This window comes from Diorhabda sublineata, chromosome 8 (assembly GCF_026230105.1).
Source record: "Diorhabda sublineata isolate icDioSubl1.1 chromosome 8, icDioSubl1.1, whole genome shotgun sequence".
In the NCBI taxonomy this organism is placed as follows: domain Eukaryota; kingdom Metazoa; phylum Arthropoda; class Insecta; order Coleoptera; family Chrysomelidae; genus Diorhabda; species Diorhabda sublineata.
Window position 1 is genome coordinate 6,377,002 of NC_079481.1, and position 25,025 is coordinate 6,402,026.

The 25,025-nt window shown below is 33.1% G+C and overlaps 1 protein-coding gene across 1 annotated transcript in view; it reads right to left on the reverse strand.

Moving 5' to 3' along the window:
* LOC130448437 (lachesin) overlaps window positions 1-25,025 on the reverse strand; it is a 267,958-nt gene that overhangs the window by 163,177 nt on the left and 79,756 nt on the right. Inside the window, exon 2 of the mRNA XM_056785822.1 lies at window positions 4,839-4,963. Coding sequence (XP_056641800.1) covers window positions 4,839-4,963 — 125 coding nt within the window. The remainder of the gene's footprint in view (window positions 1-4,838; window positions 4,964-25,025) is intronic.

Consider the following 25,025-nt stretch of genomic DNA (forward strand, 5'->3'; position numbering starts at 1 on the left):
TCAACGTACCCAATATCAAAGAGAATTCTATTATCGTGACAGATGATTTGGATTTACCCATGAAGGATGAGAAAATCCACAACGCGGTATAAAAATAATCTAAAAATAACACGCGGAAAAAGGAAAGTGCGATAAGCCTTCGTGAAGTCTGACAGACATTTCATCATATATAAGTCTGTTAGATTGGGTGGGTACTTAAACAAAATTCCTAACAACTATAGTCCTTTCATTTAACGAATAAAACAAATTACCTTACTGGAAACAATGATAATAAGACTATATCAATCAATTTTGATATAAAATATATCAATTTTCACATATTTTATCGAGTAAAACATATTTCTAAAGCTTCTAGAATGAGTTTTGCCTAATTCAGACCCAGTTTACTGTCAAATTGAATTATTCATTCGTCTATTCATCCAACTTCACATTTTCTCAATAAGAATACATGTTTTATAAACAATAATCTCAGTTTTATTACTTTCATTTGAATGAAATTGTTTTGTACGATTAACGAATGGACTATAAGATACTTCTTGATGGTTCTTAATACTTTATCACGTTATCTCGACGTTGTTTTTGTTCTAATGTGAGCAAGCGCGGCACTTTGGTCGACCACTGTGCTGCTGGTCTTCGCAAATCGTACAGTCTCGTTTAAACTATGCTACCCAATATTTTACTGTTGATAACGAAGGAGCAGTCTCACTCAGAGTAGAATCTAGTTATATTGGTTAGGTTATTGCCTTTCAAAAAAAAGTAATGTATATACTTTGTGCTTCAAGTTCAATCAATACATCACGGTTTATGCCGTTAGTCCACCAATTGTATCTTAAATCATGAACTTACCATACAGCAATTTGAATAAAAACATTTCTCAACCTCCTTATTAACCAGATTTTGGTCCTTATTTTTAGTAAATGTGAAAGAATGTGATTTTAAGACATTAAATAACACTGAAACGGTTGTAAACGATCGGTTAGAAGCACTTTGCACAACTTTCAGTAGTGGAAGAATCGTCTACCAATTTTCTTGAGGCTCCTTGAGGAAATTACTTACTGAGCTAATCATCATTCACCATAGTGCTAGATGAACAAGAAAAAAAAGTCAAATTGAATAGTATTAAAGTCGAATACCTCACACACTAATAGAGCACGTCAATAGCCTCAAATATCTTGGTATGACTCTAACACAAGATGAAATAATGGATCAAGACATAAATGAAGAAACTGCAGCAGCTGGTTCAGCTAGATCAGAAACAAAAAGTAAAATACAAAGTACAGGAATGAGGTTTCCATAAAAAATAGACGATACATCAAGATATGACCAAATAAAGCCCAGTTAAAAGAATGGAAGAAGAAAGAAGAAAGACCGAGGAGGAGCTCGAGAGAAGAAATTTAGTAGCAGACGAAAAAAGAGGGAACTGCCTTGGAACAGGGAGCTCATGTTCAAAACATGCTCCAGCATGTTTTGAACCTGAAAAGCTAGAAAGGTTTCAGTATTAAGTAAGCGAGTAAGTACTTCCGAAGAATTAGCAAGACCCTACTCGGTCTTCTTTTGTTTTCAATTTGGAATCCAATCAAAACAAAAGAGAGAAAACTGCCGTGGAAAAGGGATCTCACGTAATGATTCAGCTCCAGAATGTTTTAAACCTGAAAAGCTAGAAAGGTTTCAGTATTAAGTCAGTGAGTTAGTACTTCCGAGAAATTAGCAAGACCCTGCTCGGTCTTCTTTTGTTTTCAATTTGGAATCCAATCAAAACAAAAGAGAGAAAACTGCCGTGGAAAAGGGATCTCACGTAATGATTCAGCTCCAGAATGTTTTAAACCTGAAAAGCTAGAAAGGTTTCAGTATTAAGTCAGTGAGTTAGTACTTCCGAGAAATTAGCAAGACCCTACTCGGTCTTCTTTTGTTTTCAATTTGGAATCGAATCAAAACAAAAGGGAGGAAACTGCCGTGGAAAAGGGATCTCACGTAATGATTCAGCTCCAGAATGTTTTAAACCTGAAAAGCTAGAAAGGTTTCAGTATTAAGTAAGCGAGTAAGTACTTCCGAGGAATTAGCAAGACCCTACTCGGTCTTCTTTTGTTTTGAATTTGGAATCCAATCAAAACAAAAGAGAGAAAACTGCCGTGGAAAAGGGATCTCACGTAATGATTCAGCTCCAGAATGTTTTAAACCTGAAAAGCTAGAAAGGTTTCAGTATTAAGTCAGTGAGTTAGTACTTCCGAGAAATTAGCAAGACCCTACTCGGTCTTCTTTTGTTTTCAATTTGGAATCGAATCAAAACAAAAGGGAGGAAACTGCCGTGGAAAAGGAATCTCACGTAATGATTCAGCTCCAACATGTCTAAGACCTGAAAAGCTAGAAATGTTTCACTATTAAGTAACTGAGTAAGTATTTCTGAGGAATTAGCAAGACCCTGCTCGGTCTTCTTTTGTTTTGAATTTGGAATCAAATCAAAAGAAAAGAGAGGAAACTGCCGTGAAAAAGGGAGCTCACGAAATGATTCAACTCCAGCATGTCTTACACAAGGATTAAGTAAGTGAATAAGTACTTCTAAGGAATAGTTTTCAATTATAAATTCCATAGAATTGAACTAATATGAAAAATCACATAATTTCCAGTTTTCGCTGAATAATTTTCCACCGTGGGGATATTGCGAATACTCATTTATGTTTGTCATCACGTTTTCTTTGTTTGCTCTCTTGAATCTTTATACAAGTCAGTTTAGAAAAGAAATTTGGTAACAAATATAATCACAAACAATATTTTCCACCAAGGATAAACATCTCATCACTTATTTTTTCACCCATACGTTGGAGTAAGAAAGATAATTTATCAAATTTATGATCTGATACCTTATAACCAGTAAACCTCCAGAGAATATTCGTATGGAGTGAAATTAACTAAAAACTCTCCGAATGATAAATGAATACTTAGGATTTGAGAGTGGGTGCAAAAAAGTTGAAGCCATAAAGGGCCTTGGTAATCTCGTGAGAGGGTCGGAATATTATTATGTTGTAGAAAGTCCTTTTTATAGCTGCATTAGCAAGTCGACATAGACTCGAGTAGAAATGTTAATGTCTTAATACCGTTTAGAATTAATGATCCACTTCTACCGTTCCAACGGATATAATAAAGTACAAAAGTGAGGTTATGATTTAATATTTATTAAACAACATTATCTCCAACTTTTTAAAAACTATTTTTGAATCAAATCAACCATCGAGGCGTGATGTTGTATTCATAGAATCAAATTAAAATCCGGTTTTTACACACTGAAATCCAATTACCTTTCTAGTTGTTTTGCCACAAATTTTCGGAAATAAATTCACCTGGGAATTTCAATAACGCCAATGAATATACAAACAATTCAGATTAATGAACTCGTAAATTTTTTTGGCAAATTTTATTCGATAAATAACTGTTACACAACGTGCGAAATAATATACGGGATGCCGCATTATACCTATTGCATCATCTTTTTTTTTGGATTTCCATGCTCATGGAGTTTAAGTCATGGTTGTTACGAGAATTGTCTTTCATATTTTGTTACCAAGCGATTGTTTTGCTCTGAATATACATTAGAGCGAATCAATTATATTCCTGGTACTAATTTAGGTGAAGCGTTTCGACGAGACTGATTCAATATTCATGACGCGAAGGATAGATCGTTCTAAAACATTTAGATCAGGATTTTTGTCTTATAGTAATCGCGATGAAGGACCAGAAAACACGGCATAGTCCTAAAGTGACGATATTTATTGTTGGAAAGTAAAAAAATGAAGATTCTCTACAAAAAAGATATTTCTTCAATTTCTTTTTTCTTAGATGTTCTTTATATAATTGTGTTTTCAAAAATCGACTTGATTTTAGCTCTTTTCTGTTATAAAATCAGTTTTTTTAAAATAATTTTCGAAATGTAGATAAAAATTTTGACGTTTCCACTATTTTTAGTTAAAATGTGTATTTATATCAATCAATGGACCACCTACATCATGAATATCAAAATAGAAATTTATTTTTATCTAGGTCTTATTTCATCAATTATAGCTTTTTCGTTCCTATGAATTTGAACCATTTCTAAGAATTCTTTTTTCACATATGAGGTTTTTGAATTTTCAAATTTGCTCTTTGATATTTCGTTGTTCACTAACGCAGTTTCGTTTTTTTAAGAATTGATGACCTTTTAGTCTATTTTCTAAATACTGAGATGTCTGCCCTCTATTAATATTACTTCTTTTGTCTTGTTTAGTGGAATGTCCATTATGATTCATACTAATATCGTATTTATTGAAATAATTCGACAGTTGTTGGGAAAGTCCCTGTATATATGATAGGGAGAAATATTTCATGTTGACACGAATTGAAGTTCAAATATCTTGAGAATCAAGTTCATTCTGAACTTTTGTTATTGTTAATTTTATATAAGATGACATCAAGAAAATTGATTTTATTATTTTGTTTCATTTCGATTGTGAATTGAAGTGTTTTATGATAAGAATTGAATTTTTTATTTACGTTTTCAATTCGATTTTGTGGTACAGCAGTAATTTTCATCTACCTTTCAAAAATTATTGAAAAATCTAATTTTACAACGTGAAAAAAGAAATTAAAGAGTTAAATTTCAACTTCATGAGTATAGACATTCTTTAAAATTCACTGTGATCTGCGTCTCAATTTTCTAGTATCTCAAAATCATAGGTTATTTAATTAATTTCTTGAACGTCATTTTTTTATTTCAACTTTATTTAATATCAAATTAGGTATACATTATTTTTAAATATCACGATTGTATTCTTGATAAGAAAAACTTGTTAAGATGTTAAAAAACTTACTTTATACTTTCCCAAATGCTTCACGCTACACACCAAAACAGCCTCCCGTCCAACTGCGATTGTCACGTTTTGTATAGATTCCACAAAATTTGGTTCGTTTGGAATTTTCGCTAACATCCAATCCTCTGAAATGAAAAAATAATCATTTATATTTTCACATATGGTCATTTAAAGGAAAAGCTGTAGTTTTTGATTGATCAAAATTTCAAAGCTCAAAACAACGACAGTACGCTGAGGAAACAGCAGACTGATTCATGGTCAGCACATCTTTTAAAACTTTTCTGATCGTCATAGATAAAATTTAGAGCTAATATAGATAGATCTATTGCATAGTAGATCATTATCCGGATCGTTTCCAATGATATACTATTCTGTTTTTGTTCTAAGTATTCTGTACTGTACAAAATTGATTGCCACCCAATCGGTGTTAGTTAAGTTCAATGGGACATATAAAGGCTCCAATAGAAAATTGAGTACCAAGTAAAAATTTAACTTTTGAATTATTGAATGATGTTGAAAATCTATTATTAATAAAATGAATCGAACATGTTATAGAAGCAATTATCAACGAAACCGTAGCTATAAATCTGAATGAAGATATTACTGTTTTAAAAAATACATCTCGCTCACTTGTTTTGTCTATTTCCAGGTAGAATTTTTGTTTGTTTTCGAAGCTCTGCCATCAGCTTCAACATTTCACCAAGGAAAATAAAATTTGGTGCCCAATTTTTTTGTCATTGATTTGCGATTGCAGCGATGTCGCTTGAGCCAATATTTTGCTCAAGAGTGTTCATACTTTAGTTGTGGATCACAATTGATTGATTGGTTCTCAAATGCTCAAAACAACAACTGTAAACTTTGGAAACATGATTCATGTCTGACCTCGTCGCAATAGAGTGACCGCTTGAGATGCTTAAATCCCTTCTTTTCCATTTCCAGGTAGAATTTTTCTTTGTTTTTGAAGCTTATACCATTAGCTTCAATATTTTACCAAGAAAAATGTCCGGTTTCTTTGTCAGTTATTTGCGATTGCAGAGGTGTCGTCTGAATCGATGTTTTTGGTCACTAGTGTATAATCTCCAGTTGTGAATCACAATTTTTTCATTGTTTCTCAAATGCCTTTAATTATCTCAAACAAATAATCACTATTAGTGTAAATTTTGTTTTTATTTGAATCCTTTGAGCTCCGATCCAATAATTTGGAATATCACCAGCTTTCATTAGAAATCTAATCAACTTTGATACACGCTTTTTGGAACGAGTTCAATTATTTTAATTAAAAATTAACTGGTCTCCCTTTAAACCGCTCATTATCGTACCGTCCATGTTGTGTTACGTACAAAATTTGTGCACGAGAGCAAAACTAAATAAATCAAATCACCTTTGCTATTTTCTCTCTTGCATTACAACAATTTGTTCAATTGAATTAGACCGGCAAAACGAAGTTCCGCAGATGTTGCTGCTGGTAGATTCTGTTTTTAGTAATTGGAACAAAAAAAAACAGACAACTACAATTTTATTTCGAAAAAAAAGGAGTAGATACATCGGTTTCTATCTACATACCAATTTGATGTTGAATGTTAGGTAAATTCATTTGATGGCGATTTAATTGTATGCTTCAAAAAATTATTAACAATTATATGGATGAAATTCAAACCCCAAAAGAACCTGCTTGAGGTATCTGGATTAAAAAAACAGACAATGGTAGTGAGTAACTATATGATACAAAATTGGAATGAATCAAAAAGATGATTGATGAAAAAATAGTTTTCCTACTAAAAAAAGCTCAAAGAACATTAGGAATCAGAATTCTACGAAATATATGAATAAATTTGCTATTAAAGAATGTTTTTTATGTTAATAGAATCCAATACAAGACGGATGTTTTTTTATACGGTGGTAGATACTTTGTATTGTTTTTATGACCTGTTTACATTATGTTGTGACAATTTTTTAAAGAAATGAAATATCAAAAAAGCTTGCTTAAGTAAAGGCAGTCGAAGAATCTCAAACCTTTTGAGGAATTACAATAAATGAGGTGGAAAATGTTCAAGATACTCTTCGAATAAGTTTCGAAGAGTATCCAGAGAATTAAACGCTGAAATAGATCAACAACAATGTACAAGTTAAGTTCCAAATAATACTGTTAACATCTTAAGAAGTTAGCATACTAAAGACATTCCCAATGAATGTTTTGTGTAGTTGTACCAATTCACAAGGATTGTCGCAACAAAGGAAACGCAAAAATTTTCCCAAAAATATTGTTATTTAACGTATTGTTCTACGCTAATTTCAAAAAACTGTTGCCTGCTGATAGAATCGTTTTTGCTTTCTTTGGAACCGGTTCTTCCTTTTCAGTTCATTGTTTCGATTGTTTCTATTTCAGGTTTCATCCATGGTTATGAAACCGATACATTTGTGCGAAACACTCGCCAAACACTCGATGGAAACATCTTCACGACGCCGTTTCTGTTCCGTTGTGAGCAAACGCGGCAGCCATCTTTTGTATCATGTCCAAATTTCCAGTTAATAAGCGATGTTCCTAACTTTTTGGAATACCTACTTTATCTGTTGGCTTGCGAACAGTTCTGGAGGCTTTACCTCATTTGATCGACCACTACGATTCCTCTTCTATCTAACAGTCTTATCCAAAATGTAGAATCTAGCTCAGCTCCATATTGGTTGAGCTGAGACTTTCCAAATACAAGTAGATATCTGAATCGTTCACTTTTGATGAGTTCTAAATAAATACTAAACAATGTGGAATCTCCAAACTTGGAACTTTTTGCTTTATGGATTTTGTACTTTCTAATATATTCGTATTTTTCAAGCAACTAGCGCCATCCCTATGTCACATCAGGAACTTTGTTTTTTCATCACTGTCAATCTTGTCATTCATTGTACATTTCACTAATTTCCAGTTTATATTGCCAAGAAATATTTGAAAACAATGTGAAAACCATTATAGATCTAATCTAAATTCAAAGAACTCCTTTTGTACGGATGATTTCAAATGTCGACCCAAAACATTATGTGAATACAAAACTCACTGAAAGAATTTGTTTAAAAACTATTACCAGCAGTAAAAACATTTATCTATGTGTCAAACTGATTCAGTTGTATGTTTTCACGGATCGTAGAAAATCCGAAGGCCGTAAATGAGATCCTTAAAAAAAGAAGAACAAGTAATAAAATGTAGAACATCGACATGGAAAAGCGAAGCCACTAAACCGGAAAACACGTAGGACAACATAACCAGAAGTCATGTTTCACTTTTATGGATGATTCGGAGTCAGTGTGAAATGACGCGTTTTTTCCTGTGCGCCCTCTGTAGGATACACAGGAAACATGTGCAAATGCTATTTGTCGATGGAAAGCCGGTTAATGACGTGTTGTATTGTCCGTACCGACTGCGAAGAATACGAATTGGAATATTTGCTAAAAGTATATCGGATAGGAAATATTCAAAAATGTAATTTGGATTATATTGCTTAGTAACCACGAGCTTCATACTTTTATTATCATATAAGGATATTTGAAAAAGTAGGTTAGATTTTACAATTATATATATGTGACATAATATTATCTTTTTGTATATCTACTATAGTTAAAAATTGGTAAAAGTATTAAAAAAAGCGTTTCTTTCAGTTTACTTTTTAAGTTTGTCTTCTAATAATTTTCTACTTGAAATTTTGTTTTTATTACTTGACCCAGTAGGTCAGAACGTCAAATTTTTACATGTCTTTAGTAAAAAATCTAATTTTTAATCGTAAGAGATCTAAAATTTGTAACATGCCATTCGGCTTTGTTCACGTATTGTGGCACAGTAGTCACTCGATAACAAATTAATTTCTTCAAAAACTCGAATGACCAAATCCGAAGTGACTACTGTGCCACAATACGTGAACAAAGGAATATTCAAAATGTTTGAAGAAAAATTAAGACGATCTGGAAACAAACAATACTGCAATAGTTTGAAGTAGTTAGTATAACAAATCTTTAATCGCAAGAAATAAAAATAAATTCTCTACAGTGAATAGTGTATTTAAAATATATTTTGAAAGACCTAGTAAATTTGTAATGGTGAAATTACGAGAAAAACCACAAAACCTCGGAATGTCTGTTGGATCACTTATAAAATTAAATGAAACTATTCCTAGGAACACAAACGACTTGTAGAAAGTTAAGTGTTCCATCAAATTGACGCGGCACGGTTTGTGAGGACATTTTATTAAATTTCTGACAACGGTATACAAAAAAACTTTGGGTAATTATCTATATTTGGTTACACCCCTCAGATTTAGTTAAAATTTTAGTATGTTATAGAGAAAATTATGATGAAAAATTTGGTGTATATATGTAGGGCGCGGAGATCATCCTTTTACAGTTTTTCAACTTTGAATTTCCAGAAAAAGAAAAGTAATTTATACATCATAGTTTTTTTATTCGTGTTTGACCATGAAAAAGATAAAAATCTATAAATTTTTGTGTATTGTTGTTTATCGATTGATATTCTATCAATATTCTTAGTTAAAATTAGTGGTTAGGTTTGGTTAGGTTAGGTTAGGTTTTGTTAGGTTAGGTTAGGTTAGGTTTTGTTTTGTTTTGTTAGGTTAGGCTAGACATCCGTAGCTTAACCATGATGTATAAATTATTTTTTTTGTTCTGGAACTTCAAAGCTGAAAAACTACGTGGAGGGATGATTTTAACGAAATCGGAGGGGTGTAACCTCATCTGGATAGTTACCAAATTTTGCGATTACCTCAAACGAGATGCAAAACTAAGCATCATGCAAGTAAGGTCAACGTCTTCTTCCATGGACATAATCTAATGACAATCGTCGTTACTTTTCCAGTAAAATATTAACGCTTCGCAATTTGCTGTCTTTTGATAGCCTTCACTATCTTTGTAACGCGACCAAAAAAGCCTTAAAATTCTTTTTACTTCGCATATTTCATAATAAAAACCGTTTTATATGGTTTGTATAAAAAATAATATAAAAACCTCATTAACATATATATAAATTCTTTCAAAGTGTCCTTTTTATTCGGAATCGCATGGGATTAAACTTTGATTTGAATTTCAAATGTGGACTCGAAATTTACTCGACTAAATGCTATCTTTTTAACAGTTTCATTGCAAGTAAATCGAGTTTTAATTCTAATATTAATATATGAAAAAAAAATTATTTTTTCACATACTGAAAGTAATAGCGACATTCCGCAGTTTCTATTCCTGGCTCCTAAATTTAAATAATAAATAAACCGAGTGTAGTGAATTGAAGACACTTGTATCTTTAGATACCAGTTTTTGAATTTATTCAATAAATCAAGATCCTAGAAACAATTCAATTTTTGATTCAAAATCTTCAATATTATCAGAAGGAAGTAATTTGAATGTGTCTTTTCACTATAACTTTTGTACATTGTCCTTAAAAGTTTGATATTGAAGGATTTTTGATAGTGGGTGATTTAGTTAACGCGTTGCTTCCCGTAGTTTTCTTTAAGATATTTGTTAGATATTAATGTTCGAGGATGAACTCAGATGTACCTGGTGCAACAAAGTAAGCTCAGAAATTTTGGCAAACAAATATATTTACTTTACTTTTCCCAGCGATCTTCAATGAGCTCGATACGTTTTGTAATATGAATCGTCAAGCTCTTCAAAATAGCCATCAACTTGACCATTGAGCCATTATTTTAAGTCTGGTAGCAGAAAATGATCCGAGAGGTCTAAATCTGGTTACCAGAGTGTATGAGATAGCAATTCAAACTTTGATTTATTAATTTTTGCTATTGCAATAATGGATTTGTGAGCTGGTGCTTTATCTTGATGAAACAACATTTTCTTCGTAACCAATTAAGGTCGTTGTTTCTCGATTCTTCGCTCAAACGTTGCAATTGACTCACCGTTGATAGATTTTTCTTGTTCAAGATTGGCAATGGAAATTATCCCACGCGCATCAAAAAAAACGACGACGTGACCTTCCCTGAAGAAGGAACGGTCATTGCCTTCTTTCGAGCCGGTTTTTTCCAGTCAGTCAATTGTTTTGAGTTTCATAAGCGACCTACCGCACTTTTTGAAATGCTTACTACCTCTGCTAGTCAAATTTTTTTAAAATTCACTGAAAAAGTTCAGTGGTATTTTTCAAGCAACTACAGCCATCTTTAGGTCAGGCCAAATACTACCGGAACCATCTTGACATAATTTTCAGTTTATTAGTTGTCTGCCTCTTGTTTGGGGTTTGGATTGTTTTTAACACTCTACTATTTTGAGTTTATTAGTAATGGTGAGTTTCCTGATTTCTTTATTTACATTATTGTTATATTATTCATTATTTATGATGTATATTTCCAGATGGTGACTTGAATTGTTCCAATGAAGTATTTATTTATAGTTAACAACACGTAAAACCCATTTATCTTATATATTAAAAAAAATGATGATTTCCATTCGGATTCCGTTCAGGCGATCTACCCAACCGATAATTTCATTTTTCAATGAAAGGTATTGATGCACAGATCAGCCATCAACCATCGGATTTCATATAATTTTCACCATTCTTAAGTTATACTCAAATGCGATTACTTATGGGAGTTTTTCACATACACAAGTTCTATCCTCAATATCGCAGGTTCTATTCAAGATAGAGACTTCGTTTCGATTTAAGAGCACTCGCTGAAACACCTTCTTTCTTTTGAGTTTTTGAACACTTAAATCGGTTGAGTTGGAGAGGAGCTAGGCGCGGACATTCAATATGGAGTTATGGATTTTTGTAGGTTTTTGGCAATTTTTCTACATTCAAAGATCTATATCTCAGGTTCTAATATAGCTACAGAGTTCGTTTTGATTTAAGAACACTCGCTGAAAAACCTTCTTTCTTTTGAGTTTTTGATCACTTAAATCGGTTGAGTTGGAGAGGAGCTAGGCGCGGACATTCAATGTGGAGTTATGGATTTTTGTAGGTTTTTGGCAATTTTTCTACATTCAAAGATCTATATCTCAGGTTCTAATATAGCTACAGAGTTCGTTTTGATTTAAGAACACTCGCTGAAATACCTTCTTTCTTTCGTGTTTTTGAACACTTAAATCGGTTGAGTTGGAGAGGAGCTAGGCGCGGACATTCAATGTGGAGTTATGGATTTTTGTAGGTTTTTGGCAATTTTTCTACATTCAAAGATCTATATCTCAGGTTCTAATATAGCTACAGAGTTCGTTTTGATTTAAGAACACTCGCTGAAATACCTTCTTTCTTTCGTGTTTTTCAACCCTTAAATCGGTTGAGTTGGAGAGGAGCTAGGCGCGGACATTCAATGTGGAGTTATGGATTTTTGTAGGTTTTTGGCAATTTTTCTACATTCAAAGATCTATATCTCAGGTTCTGATATAGCTACAGAGTTCGTACTTTTCTATTATGATGATTTCTGATACTAATTTAATGGATTCGATGCGAGCGAAGCCGCGGGTAAAAGCTAGTAGTTATGAGAACATTCCTATACAAGATGTAGGTGAAATTTTCCAGCTTTTACTTTCCAATCATTCATAATTGACAAACGTGGTTGATTTTTGTACTACAGAATAAACCTACAGCATTGTTTTATAATTTGTATAAACGAATCATTCAAGAAAAACCCCTCGTAATTTCTAAAACAAAATTTCTTCCCGATATTTTGTTATTTGACATGAACATTCATAATTTTAGTAACAAAATTTCATTTAAAAAAATTCGGATAGTTTCGTTTCAGAAGCATTAAGAGATGCGGAGCTTTCAGTAATTTTTTTGCGAATAGAAAACGAGCCGTGCCCTCATTAAAAATGATGACCTGGGTTGCGTGACCGCGTTTGACAAAGTAACCCTCTCATGAATCAGGTTTACCTGACACAAGAGGCCCTCTCAAACGCTCTTAAATTTACGAATGCTCTAGAGAAAACGAAACAGAAATATTTCTTCGCGAACAATATTCAAACCGATATTTTGAAGAAGTTAAAGGATTACATCGATTTTCATTTGAAAAATTGTATATGGGAGAGTTTCTAAGTGTTTATTTGATGAAAAAAGATAATTTTCATTCAATTTATAATTGATATGATATGATATAATAGACATGAGAAAGCTGTGCGCAAGATGGGTACCGCGGTTGCTCAAAAACAGCGTCGTGAAAATGTTTTCCTCGATAGTTTAGCAATATTCCTCAGAAATAAAGTCTAATTTTTGCTCCGTAGATGAAACGTGGGTCCTTTACTTCGCATCCAAAAGAAAAAAACAATCAAAATAATGGATTGGAAAAGGAGAACCGGCTCTATATCCATTCAATGTGAATCTGACAGGAAAAGGACATTAAATCTGGAATAACAAAACCCAACTGACTCCAAATTTCTATCAGCTTATTGTATCAATGTTATCATTAACATTATCATTAACGCGATCAGTATGATCGAAACTTTCCTGGTAACTCTGTGATGCAACTAGGATTCGAAGCATGACAAATGCAGGGACTGAAGAAGAACAAGAAATTGCGCTTGAAGAACCTCGTATGGATCAACTTTGTGCTTCTCGATTACAAGAAGAAATCCATGCAGCAGCTCGGCTAGCAAAGAAAAAGAAGTCATGAACAACTACGTAAATTTTTGACGTACAAGAAAAAAATTGTGTATTACTGAGCAGCGCTACCGCACCCGCGCTTTTTATTTACATTTAAAATCAAAATAAACGTGTTTGATTGGGTTCTCAATACTACAAACAAGATCTTCTGAGGCGAGGAATTGTCTCCAATATGTTCCCGATAGAAACAATCACGTACTAGTTTAATTATATTATCCAACTTTTTCTTCTTGGTTACTAGACCTTTATTAACTTACCAAGCAACCTCAGTTACCAACTTAGCTGCCTATGTACATGAACAAAAGTCCCTTTCGGCTTTGATCTATATTTAGTGCTTATCGATTCGCCCCGATGTTTGTAAAAAAGTCTATCAGTATCTTGAGATAATTCAACGCAAGAAATCCTATCGGTGCTGTAAAAACCCCGATGCTGGTCTTCATTTTGGTTAATTCCATAACATAATCTTCCAGATATGGATTTCAGTCGAAACGTGCTTCGTTAATCTCCATAGTTTCCTGGTAAAATCGATGCCATTACACAGTATAGACTTCCAGCAGTACTTTGGTTGATGAATTGTTGTAGAAAAATTATCTATCTGATTCCTTTCGTTTCCCAAATATGTTTCGTGTCAAGCAATTTCAATAATCCCGATGATATTTTGAAATGCATACATGAAAACGAGCCGATACGCGTTCCAAAGAAACCTTACATTCGCTGCTAATAGACGTCGTATCGAGGAGGTATAGTTCTAATTACAAAATGCGGTTGGTAGATCTGTTTCGACCAGACAAGCTCCAGCTAATCCGAACATCTACAATGGAACACGGGATTCCCAATCAACGGATAACAGATTGATAGTTTACTGTGGAAACAATAGTGTAAACGGGAAGTAAGTCTGATACGACGGTTAGTTTAGTAGTGACGGATCTCCGCAATTATACAGGATCGTTTCCCAAATATGTGAATTTCGAATTAATTGAAAATGTCGATAACAATCGATTAATAGAACGAGAGATGAATCATTCTAATATGAAACGAGCTTTCGAATGATTTACTCTTAATAATGAAAGCAATTATTACGTTCTCGCGGAACGAAATTATTTAGTTGTGATTACTATTCAATTTCGGAATATTCTATGACAAAAAAGTCGTTTCATTGAACTATAACATCACTCAATAAGTCACAGATGTCACTGCCATTGTCAAATTCATATGACGTTTACGAAGTACCAACTTTCAAAATGAAATTAGTCTGAAAAAAGTGACAGCGATTTAAGTGTTGATCGACTTGATCAGAAAAAGGCTTCAAAAGTGTTATCTGGACTAGGCTTCATCGAAAAGAACCATTTGTTTATCGGATTGCTGAATTTAAACGTAGTCGTACTGACACCGATGGCGGTGAACGTTCTGATCGTCCAATTGAGGTGGTTACTCCAAGAAACATAAAAAAAGTCCACAAATTAGTTATATCTAGTCGTAAATTGAAATTGCGTGAGATAGGTGAGACCGACAAGATATCAGAAAGCAGCGTGTTTACAATTATGCATAAACAATTGACTATGAAAAAGCGTTTTTCAAAATGGGTGCCGCGTTGATTCACAGTCGATCAAAAGCAACGTGTTGTACAATTTTTACGTCGATATGTGACAATAGATGAAACATGGGATCGTAATTTTACTCCGATATCAAAACTGTGGGCTGTGGAGTGGACTGCAGCCAATGAACCTCGTCCAAAGTCACAACAGATAGGTGGGAAGGTTATGGCTGCGGTATTTTGGGATTCGCGTGGAATATTCTTCATCGACTATCTCCAAAAGGGAAAGACCATCAATAGCGATACTACATGGAGTTTTTGGATCGGTTGAATGCAATAATCAAGAAAAAACGGCTTCATATGTCGGGGAAAAAACCACGGTTTCACCAAGATGATGCACCGATTCACAAGTCGATAGCAACGATGGTCAAATTGAACGAATTGCACTTCGTAATGAATGTGGATGCTTCCTCATCCACTGTATAGTCCAGATCTAGCCTCCAGTGACTACTGGCTATTTGGTGATCCTATTTTGAGACAAAAATCAAATTCTTTCACAAGCGCGGCATCCAGAAGTTAGAGAAGGGTTTGTAAGTGTTTGTACTTTTCATATAAATAAATATCTTGACATCACAAAGAAACCTCATTGATATAGTATTGTTTGGTTACTATTTTCGTGTGACAAAACTTAGTTTAGCCTCTGTTGACCAGTGTAATAGATGAATATTATACCATTACCTTGACAGCCGATTATTGCATGTTTTCACACTTTGGGGTCTGTCCATCTCCAAGTCCACTGTCAGTCTACAATCTTTCCAGCTCCTCCTAATTAACGCCCTAATGAATAAAGTGGCTTAGAGAACCTTTACAGTAGAATACATAAAATTGTTGTTCTGTTCATTATTATTCATTACACTGGTAGATATTGAAATTTCTTTATATTTTTCCCAATTGTACAATCTCCCCATCCAATTTTGTTGTCATTTTGGTTTGAGATACGTTATGCAATCTCGATTGTCTGGAAAACCCCGCAGTAGTATGTCTCCTATTAACCTAAAAGCCTTTTGACACCCTATTATTACTTCCATCAGAATTGATATTCACCTTGCAGACATTTTTATTATCACCTCCATCGTTTTCCGGAGAAAAAAATCCATTGTGTCCTTCAAGTGGTTTCCGCTATAAGTTATTGTTAAATTAGAATTTTAATCAACTCACAAAGAATTTTCTTTTCGCCTTTTTTTAAATAAAAATCAGAAATAGTAGGTATAGATTATGATATTACCCCCTGATATACTTTTGATTAAATCCTGTCCCCCCTGAGGATTTGAGTCTTTGATTGCTTTTTCCCACGATATATAGTTTGACCGTTTTATCCGAGGTCCGATTTTTCATATTCTTCGATGGATTGTCGGTTTTTATAATCCATCTTGTTGTAGACACATATTCACGAAAACAAGCTTATCATTATATCCAATAATGGCCAACAGAAGCTGTAACTTGTATAAAATTCTTAATAAACATTTGAATTGGAAATTTTCAAGCTAGATTTCGAATTTTGATTGAAGTATCTGATAAAAATATAGAAATGATTGATTGTTCAACCTTTATGAACCCAAAGAAGGTACGCAATCACATGAAAATTAATAAAAGAACAATCATCATTGGTTTGAACCTAGATTTGTTTAACCACAGGTCAAATCCAATCAGGTTACCTATCTAGAATGTCTTCTATGTCATCTTGTAGAATATTTCTAGACTAACAAGACCGCAAAATCTTTTCCTTATAAGAGCTTCTCCATGCAGATTCGCATCAACTACATTTCGAATTTTTCAGTCCCAACCATAGACAAAGTCATGGAAAACCATTTCCAAATCACTTATTACTAGTTTTAGTTCATTTATACCAACTTAGATCAAACTATGGAAATTCAAGCACACTCCTTTTGTAGAGCTTCCTGAGGGTGTACCTTGACCACTTCAAGAATCATTGCTATAGAAAAATATGAGGAATCCCGAGCATTCGTACTGGATATATCAAAAATTTATGGCAAGTTTGGCTTAATAGTTGTCTCAAAGTTAGATCCATCCAGGTCACTATCGATGGTCACACTTTAGAAAGGTTTGAGGTTAGCGCCGGTGTTCCACATCATCTCAATCTTTAGAAAATTGCGGAGTGGGCGAAAACAATCTGATGTATTGAGGTTGGTAGCAATATGTCCTGGCGAAATTACCTAAGGCAACTTTACGAAAACTTTGAGCCCTCTCAATATGAACTATATAACAGCTTCTAATCCTCTACTATGCCCAGATATGTCCATCCTGGCTCGGCTCCCAAAGATACCTTGGGGATGTTCGACAATACCATTGCAGTCACTGCATTTAATGCTTTTAACTTTTCAACTAAACTGATTGATAATGTCTTATATGGCTTTCTTGACCATTTAAGATCCTCCTTGGAGCTTCTAGAGTTGTTAATGTGAAAAGCATCTGGTCACGAGAACAACGAAATCAGAATCAATACAAACAGGAATCTGAGATCAATTAGTTAAACAGTTGGACGAAAAAATTGAAGAAGTATTGAATAATATTACAATTGATGTTACTAATTTTGCAAGTAAACTGATTGATAATGTCTTTCATGGCTTCCCTGATCATTTAAGATACTTCTTGGATCCTCTAGAGTTGTTAAAGGAGAAGCAAGATATTTTATAAGCAACGAGAAAAATATTGACGACATAGTAGCTACAGAAATCATAATCAATACAAGCAGGAATTTGAGATCAATTTGTTGAACTGTTGGATGAAAAAATTGGAAAAGTATTAAACGATATTGCAATTGATGTTCCTATTTTTGAAATTAAACTGATTGATAATGTCTTTTATGGCTTCCCTGATCATCTAAGATACTTCTTGGATCCTCTAGAGTTGTTAATGGAGAAGCAAGAGATTTTATAACCAAAGAGAAAAATATTGATGACATAGTAACTACAGAAATCAGAATCAATACAAGCAGGAATCTGAGATCAATTTTTTAAACTCTTGGACGAAAAAATTGAAGAAGTATTAAACGATATTTCAATTGAAGTCCCTATTTTTGAAATTAAACTGATTGATAATGTCTTTTATGGCTTCCCTGATCATCTAAGATACTTCTTGGATCCTCTAGAGTTGTTAATGGAGAAGCAAGAGATTTTATAACCAAAGAGAAAAATATTGATGACATAGTAACTACAGAAATCAGAATCAATACAAGCAGGAATCTGAGATCAATTTTTTAAACTCTTGGACGAAAAAATTGAAGAAGTATTAAACGATATTGCAATTGAAGTCCCTATTTTTGAAATTAAACTGATTGATAATGTCTTTTATGGCTTCCCTGATCATTTAAGATCCTCCTTGGATCCTCTAGAGTTGTTAATGGAGAAGCAAGAGATTTTATAACCAAAGAGAAAAATATTGATGACATAGTAACTACAGAAATCAGAATCAATACAAGCAGGAATCTGAGATCAATTTTTTAAACTCTTGGACGAAAAAATTGAAGAAGTATTAAACGATATTTCAATTGAAGTCCCTATTTTTGAAATTAAACTGATTGATAATGTCTTTTATGGCTTCCCTGATCATCTAAGATACTTCTTGGATTCTCTAGAGTTGTTAATGGAGAAGCAAGAGATTTTATAACCCAAGAGAAAAATATTGATGACATAGTAACTACAGAAATCATAATCAATACAAGCAGGAATCTGAGATCAATTTTTTAAACTCTTGGACGAAAAAATTGAAGAAGTATTGAATGATATTACAATTGAAGTTCCTATTTTTGAAATTAAACTGATTGATAATGTCTTTTGTGGCTTCCCTGATCATCTAAGATACTTCTTGGATCCTCTAGAGTTGTTAATGGAGAAGCAAGAGATTTTATAACCAACGAGAAAAATATTGATGACATAGTAAATACAGAAATCAGAATCAATACAAGCAGGAATCTGAGATCAATTAGTTAAACTGTTGGACGAAAAAATTGAAGAAGTATTGAATGATATTACAATTGAAGCTCCTATTTTTGAAATTAAACTGATTGATAATGTCTTTTGTGGCTTCCCTGATCATCTAAGATACTTCTTGGATCCTCTAGAGTTGTTAATGGAGAAGCAAGAGATTTTATAACCAAAGAGAAAAATATTGATGACATAGTAACTACAGAAATCAGAATCAATACAAGCAGGAATCTGAGATCAATTAGTTAAACTGTTGGACGAAAAAATTGAAGAAGTATTGAATGATATTACAATTGAAGTTCCTATTTTTGAAATTAAACTGATTGATAATGTCTTTTGTGGCTTCCCTGATCATCTAAGATACGTCTTGGATCCTCTAGAGTTGTTAATGGAGAAGCAAGAGATTTTATAACCAAAGAGAAAAATATTGATGACATAGTAACTACAGAAATCAGAATCAATACAAGCAGGAATCTGAGATCAATTAGTTAAACTGTTGGACGAAAAAATTGAAGAAGTATTGAATGATATTACAATTGAAGTTCCTATTTTTGAAATTAAACTGATTGATAATGTCTTTTGTGGCTTCCCTGATCATCTAAGATACGTCTTGGATCCTCTAGAGTTGTTAATGGAGAAGCAAGAGATTTTATAACCAAAGAGAAAAATATTGATGACATAGTAAATACAGAAATCAGAATCAATACAAGCAGGAATCTGAGATCAATTAGTTAAACTGTTGGACGAAAAAATTGAAGAAGTATTGAATGATATTACAATTGAAGTTCCTATTTTTGAAATTAAACTGATTGATAATGTCTTTTGTGGCTTCCCTGATCATCTAAGATACTTCTTGGATCCTCTAGAGTTGTTAATGGAGAAGCAAGAGATTTTATAACCAAAGAGAAAAATATTGATGACATAGTAACTACAGTGATGCAATTTATCTTCTAGACTTCCCTTTCCTCGCAATTATACCGCCACTGATTTTATTAGATGGAGAAAGTAAGATACGAGTATAACAGTTCTCGCATTAATGCATCCAACGTTTTGTTTCAAAGGAAGATTAAGATAATGAATTTCAAGAATATTTTAGTTTAGTTTGAACCGAAATCCCGAGTGTACTTGAGTTTCAGCAAATTTTGTAATCCTCTCAAATACAGGCGATCATAACGGCGTTGGTAATTAGAAAATCGTTTTCGATTTGATGAACTTCTTGAGTAGATATTGCTATTAAATGTATAGGAGTTAATACAGTGTTCCTGAATATATAGAACTTTCATATGAATACGGTTTGAAAGCAGATACAACCCGTGGGTTTGTTTTTATATCTGACTCTCATAGAATGCGCTTTTCATGTACACGAAGTACAATGTTGGAAAACGAATAACCTAGAAAATGGAATACTAGCTTTCCACTTTCTTAACCTTTCCAATATCGTCTTGTATTTCATGTGGAAATGTTAGAGGACGTGGATGATTCTCAGGTGCATTTGTGGAAAGAAAAATAGAGAGCAACTCAAAAAAATATATAACCGAAGAACTTTATTTCCTACTGAAATGGAATTGTCTTATTTGAGCATAATTAAACGCATGAAGCATTGCAATCAACTCCTACGAGAAGAAGCTTCACCTCTTTTTATTGAGAACAACTTCTCTACATCATAAGGCCAATAAGACTTCGGTGAAGATGTAAAATGGTGGTTAATATGTTTATTGTATAACTACCAATCCAAGATTTCATTATTCTCTTGGAAACATTATAAAACACCTCAAATGTTTGTTTCCCACCAAGCGCCACTATCTAAGCATCCCCAATTCATCTAATAGAATTCACATTTTCATCATTTGTTAACGCAAAACTGTAATTTCTCATAGTTTCACCAGAAAAATCACCAGTTTCAAATGTGATATGTAATTTTTCTTCAGAAACTATTATATTCGAAAATGAGATCACTCTAGATGAGGCCTAGCAAGAGAAAGGGAAACCACAAGATAGTACCGAGTCTCCGTCCTCATCGGAGCGAAACACCAACCAAGGTTGTAAGTTGATTTAGAAGTTAGAAGTACCAATCGGAATCAGCTTATGTTCAGCGGATTACTAGCTAGCAGTATTAATATTTCAAAGAGCAGAGAAAATTATAAAAAAGCCAGCAGTTTGTTCAATACTTAGCCTACGACGAAGAAAAGTCCGATGAAGGATTTCTTAGCAAGTTTGTCTGAATTTAGGTGAGTAGTAGTTGCAGTATAGCAGATCGCACCGGTGATCCAGTGTGAGTTTATTTCTAATATATATGCTGAATTATTGCGTGGCGATCCTATTTGGTCTTTCAGTCAATCAAATAAGGAAACGATTTGAAGAATTATTACTGCAGAAGCAATAAATTTGCATGCCGAAGTTTTCTAACGCTAGATATGAGAACCATTGAACATTCAAAAGCTTTGTTTGCACGCTACTTAACTTCACAAGTCACATACATTTTGTGGAGAGTGTTTTTCACTTTGTAGTTACTAGGTAGTACTCGTACAATGCGGTTTAGTTTATTTACATTGCTATGTCTTTATTTATATTTTTTCTGATTCTCTTTATTTGGAAAGCTTCATAAAGAATTTGAAGAAGGTTGGTGACAATTTCGGCATACCTATTTCGGTCCTGAGTGGTGCGAATTAAAGATGATGTGGTCATACCAGTCCATGAATGTTGTCTGCGACCAGGTCCACGTTTTCCTTCGATTTCTCCTTCTATTATTGATTCCAGTATATCATACTTGTTGTTATGGTATATGTGGCCCAGATAAGCGGTTAGATAAGATCCACATTTCAAAAACATCGAGTTTTTTCATGGTATCCACTTTTAATGTCCATGTTTCTACTCCATACAAGAGAAATGAGTGCACGAACGCAATTTACAAAACGGTTCTTCAAGTTTAAGTTCAAGGTTGCGTTACATAAAAGGTTTTTCACCTTTAGGAATATCGTCAGGGTCTAAATTTCTTTATTGCGGTGTCATAGATTGTTTGGAAATCTTGTTATGGTCTTTACTATTGTTTTTGTTACATTAATTTTCATGCCTAGTTGATCTCCCACTTATACAACTTTGTTAAAGGCCTTCTGGATTGTCTCCAATGATAATCGTGTAAAGTTTGTTGTTTAATGTCCGTTAATTTTTATTCCATCCTCGTCATCGTCTATTGCTTAGTTAAATATGTGCGCAGAGTATATATTAAACATTATAGACGACAAAACAAAACCTCGTCATACTCCTTTTACTATACACACATGTTTTAATGTCGTTTGTTCATATCTAACCGTTACTTTTTGGTTCCATTAAAGATTTCTAATAAATTCGATGTCTTGTTTGTCTAACCCTTTTTTTCTGTAGTAATGTCAGCAGGACGGTATGATTAACTCGTTCGAAGGCTTTCTGATAGTCTATGAAACAGGCAAAGACATATTTCAGCATATCTTGACATTTCTGGAAGGGTATTAATAAGCCTTGATCCTAGATCTTCGCGCGAGCAAATACTAAGGCTATTAATAACACCTGTAGCATTCTATTTCTTTACTGGCGTTGTCCAAAGCAAGTGAAGTTTATCACGATAGGAAATTGGTTTTCAATGTAAACATATAATGGGTTAAAAAGAAAATTCCAGACATTAATTATCTCACTACATTAAGTGAAAAATCGCAATGTTAATTTTCTAAATGATGTGATTCATTCATCATCGTTCAACTTGAATTGGCAATGACTAACAACGCATTAGAGAATTCAGCTAAAAAAACGGTGTCGTGTATAAATATATATTTGATAAACCGTTAAATCTTCCAAAATTGACTAACAATCAATTTGTTAATCCTCATTTGTTTTAAATGTTTTCCCGTATTCACTTTCCCGCTCATGTAATCTGTTCTGGTTTTCATTTTAGCTTTCCCTGATTGATGAGAGTCCCAGGACCCTTCTCGACATAATCGTCATGGCGTTTGACAATTCACGGGACAAAATTAATGGTACCGCATCACCTCAGTCTTTATCTGGGTTTTGTGGTGACACATTACTTGGCAGATTTCTCATTTACAAGCCACGAATTCCTCGAAAATTCCAATCTGTCAATTTATACGAAGGTGCTCGGAACAGACCCTATAAGAATTTGAAAACTTTATTCGACCGACGTGTTTGGGAAATTTTGCGACGAACAAAACTCGTTTTTGATTTGATTTCAATCTATAGGGTGTTTAAAAATTGAGAGAAAAAATAGAGAGGTCCTAAAAATAGCGCTTTGGCATCGGAATAACCTCCAGAAAATTGTTTTTGGGGGATTTTGGTGCAGGTAAATTGTTATAAATAAAATAAGGCTTCAACAACTCAATAAATATTAATACTTAAGCGATTTTGAAAGAAATAATTGATATATCTCTTAAACTATTTGAGATACAATGAAGGATATTCAAGTCTTTTTTTATAGAAAATAAATTTCTCTCTCAAAATAAATCTGAGATTCTGTTTTCTGTATTTTCTGACTTTTTCATGCGGTTATTCAAAAATTATGCTTTATATTTAAACCACCCTCGTATTTATACGATTTTGCCGAAACGTCTGGCAAAAATTGTTATGTAATTTCATAAGAATACGTGCAATTGTTTTCGAGAAGAAACTCATTAAGTAAAAACAAATTTATAGCCATCGAATGACGATGATGGGAAACTGGTAATTAAGATTAATTTGGGTTCTGGTAGATCAAATATAACAATAAAATCTTGAGAGGATTATTACAAGATAAAAAAATTGGATGATATTTGAAGAGCAGCAGCTCAGTGGATTGGTATAAGTGAAGAAGGTAAGATTCATTGACCTCCTCGAAGATGCGATTTCATTTATGTTTGATCGTATCTCGAGAATGTTTGTTTCAGAGGTGAATTCACGTCAAGAATTCAAACAGACTATTCAAAGTCATTTAAAAAACAAATTAATCCTCAATTGTATGGAAGATTAATGGTTTCTTTAGAAGAAACATGAAAAGTTATGTATTTGCGGTAACCTTTACTAATTAAAAGTCATTTTATTTTCTTAGTATTTATTCCAATTTAATTCTTATGATTGTTTATTTGACTAATAACGTCATTTCATACTAGCATCGATTAAAACTTCATAATTTTTGAATCAAAATATTCCAAACATTTGATTGGAAGTCGTGGAGCACTGAAAAGCGTTCCACTTGAATTTTTTATTAGTGATAATTGGTGGAAATTGAATGAGAAAGAGAATATCAGAGTGAAAATCAATGAGAATATTCACGTGATCAAATATAGTACAGTGAAACGTGAAAGTTCTAAAAATTTAACACTAGTTCGTATAAAAGCTCCAAGATTTTTAGCAAGACATATCATTAGAAAAAATCATCAGATATAAACAGATTAATTATAGAATTCATACACGTCATGCCTAGATAAAGAATGAGGTCCATAAATAGAATAGATGAACTTCAAAGTTCCCACACATACTTCCAAGTTTATCATTTTCATGACTTGTTAGCTTGATACAATAAGGGTCTAATGAAACAATCAAACTTCTTTATTGAAGAATCATTATCACGAGGTATAAATTTTGAAGTACGCTGTTTTTTATCCACGTTTAAACGGAGATAGTTTGTGATATGGTTTATCTAAAATACATCAGCTATTAACTATCCTCTGGACGAGGAAATTCTTAAAAATATCACATACAGTAGGACCTCCATATAACGAAATTGAAGGTTCCAAAATAAAAGTTCGAAAAAAGTTTGAAAAAACATATAAACATAGTATTTAACTTGTGTTTTCATGAAATGTGATACAGGATATTATATAAAAAAACTCAATTAGAGCAAAAAATAAACTTATGTATTTATCTGCATGAAATATACAAATGTACATAATAAAATACAACAACAACAAAAATCGGTACATTTTATGAAACAATAGGAAAATGTGTACAGATCAATTGGTAATTTATTTATTTTGAGCTTGGAAATATTTTCTAATATCTTGTTGAATACGTGTAACTTTTCATAG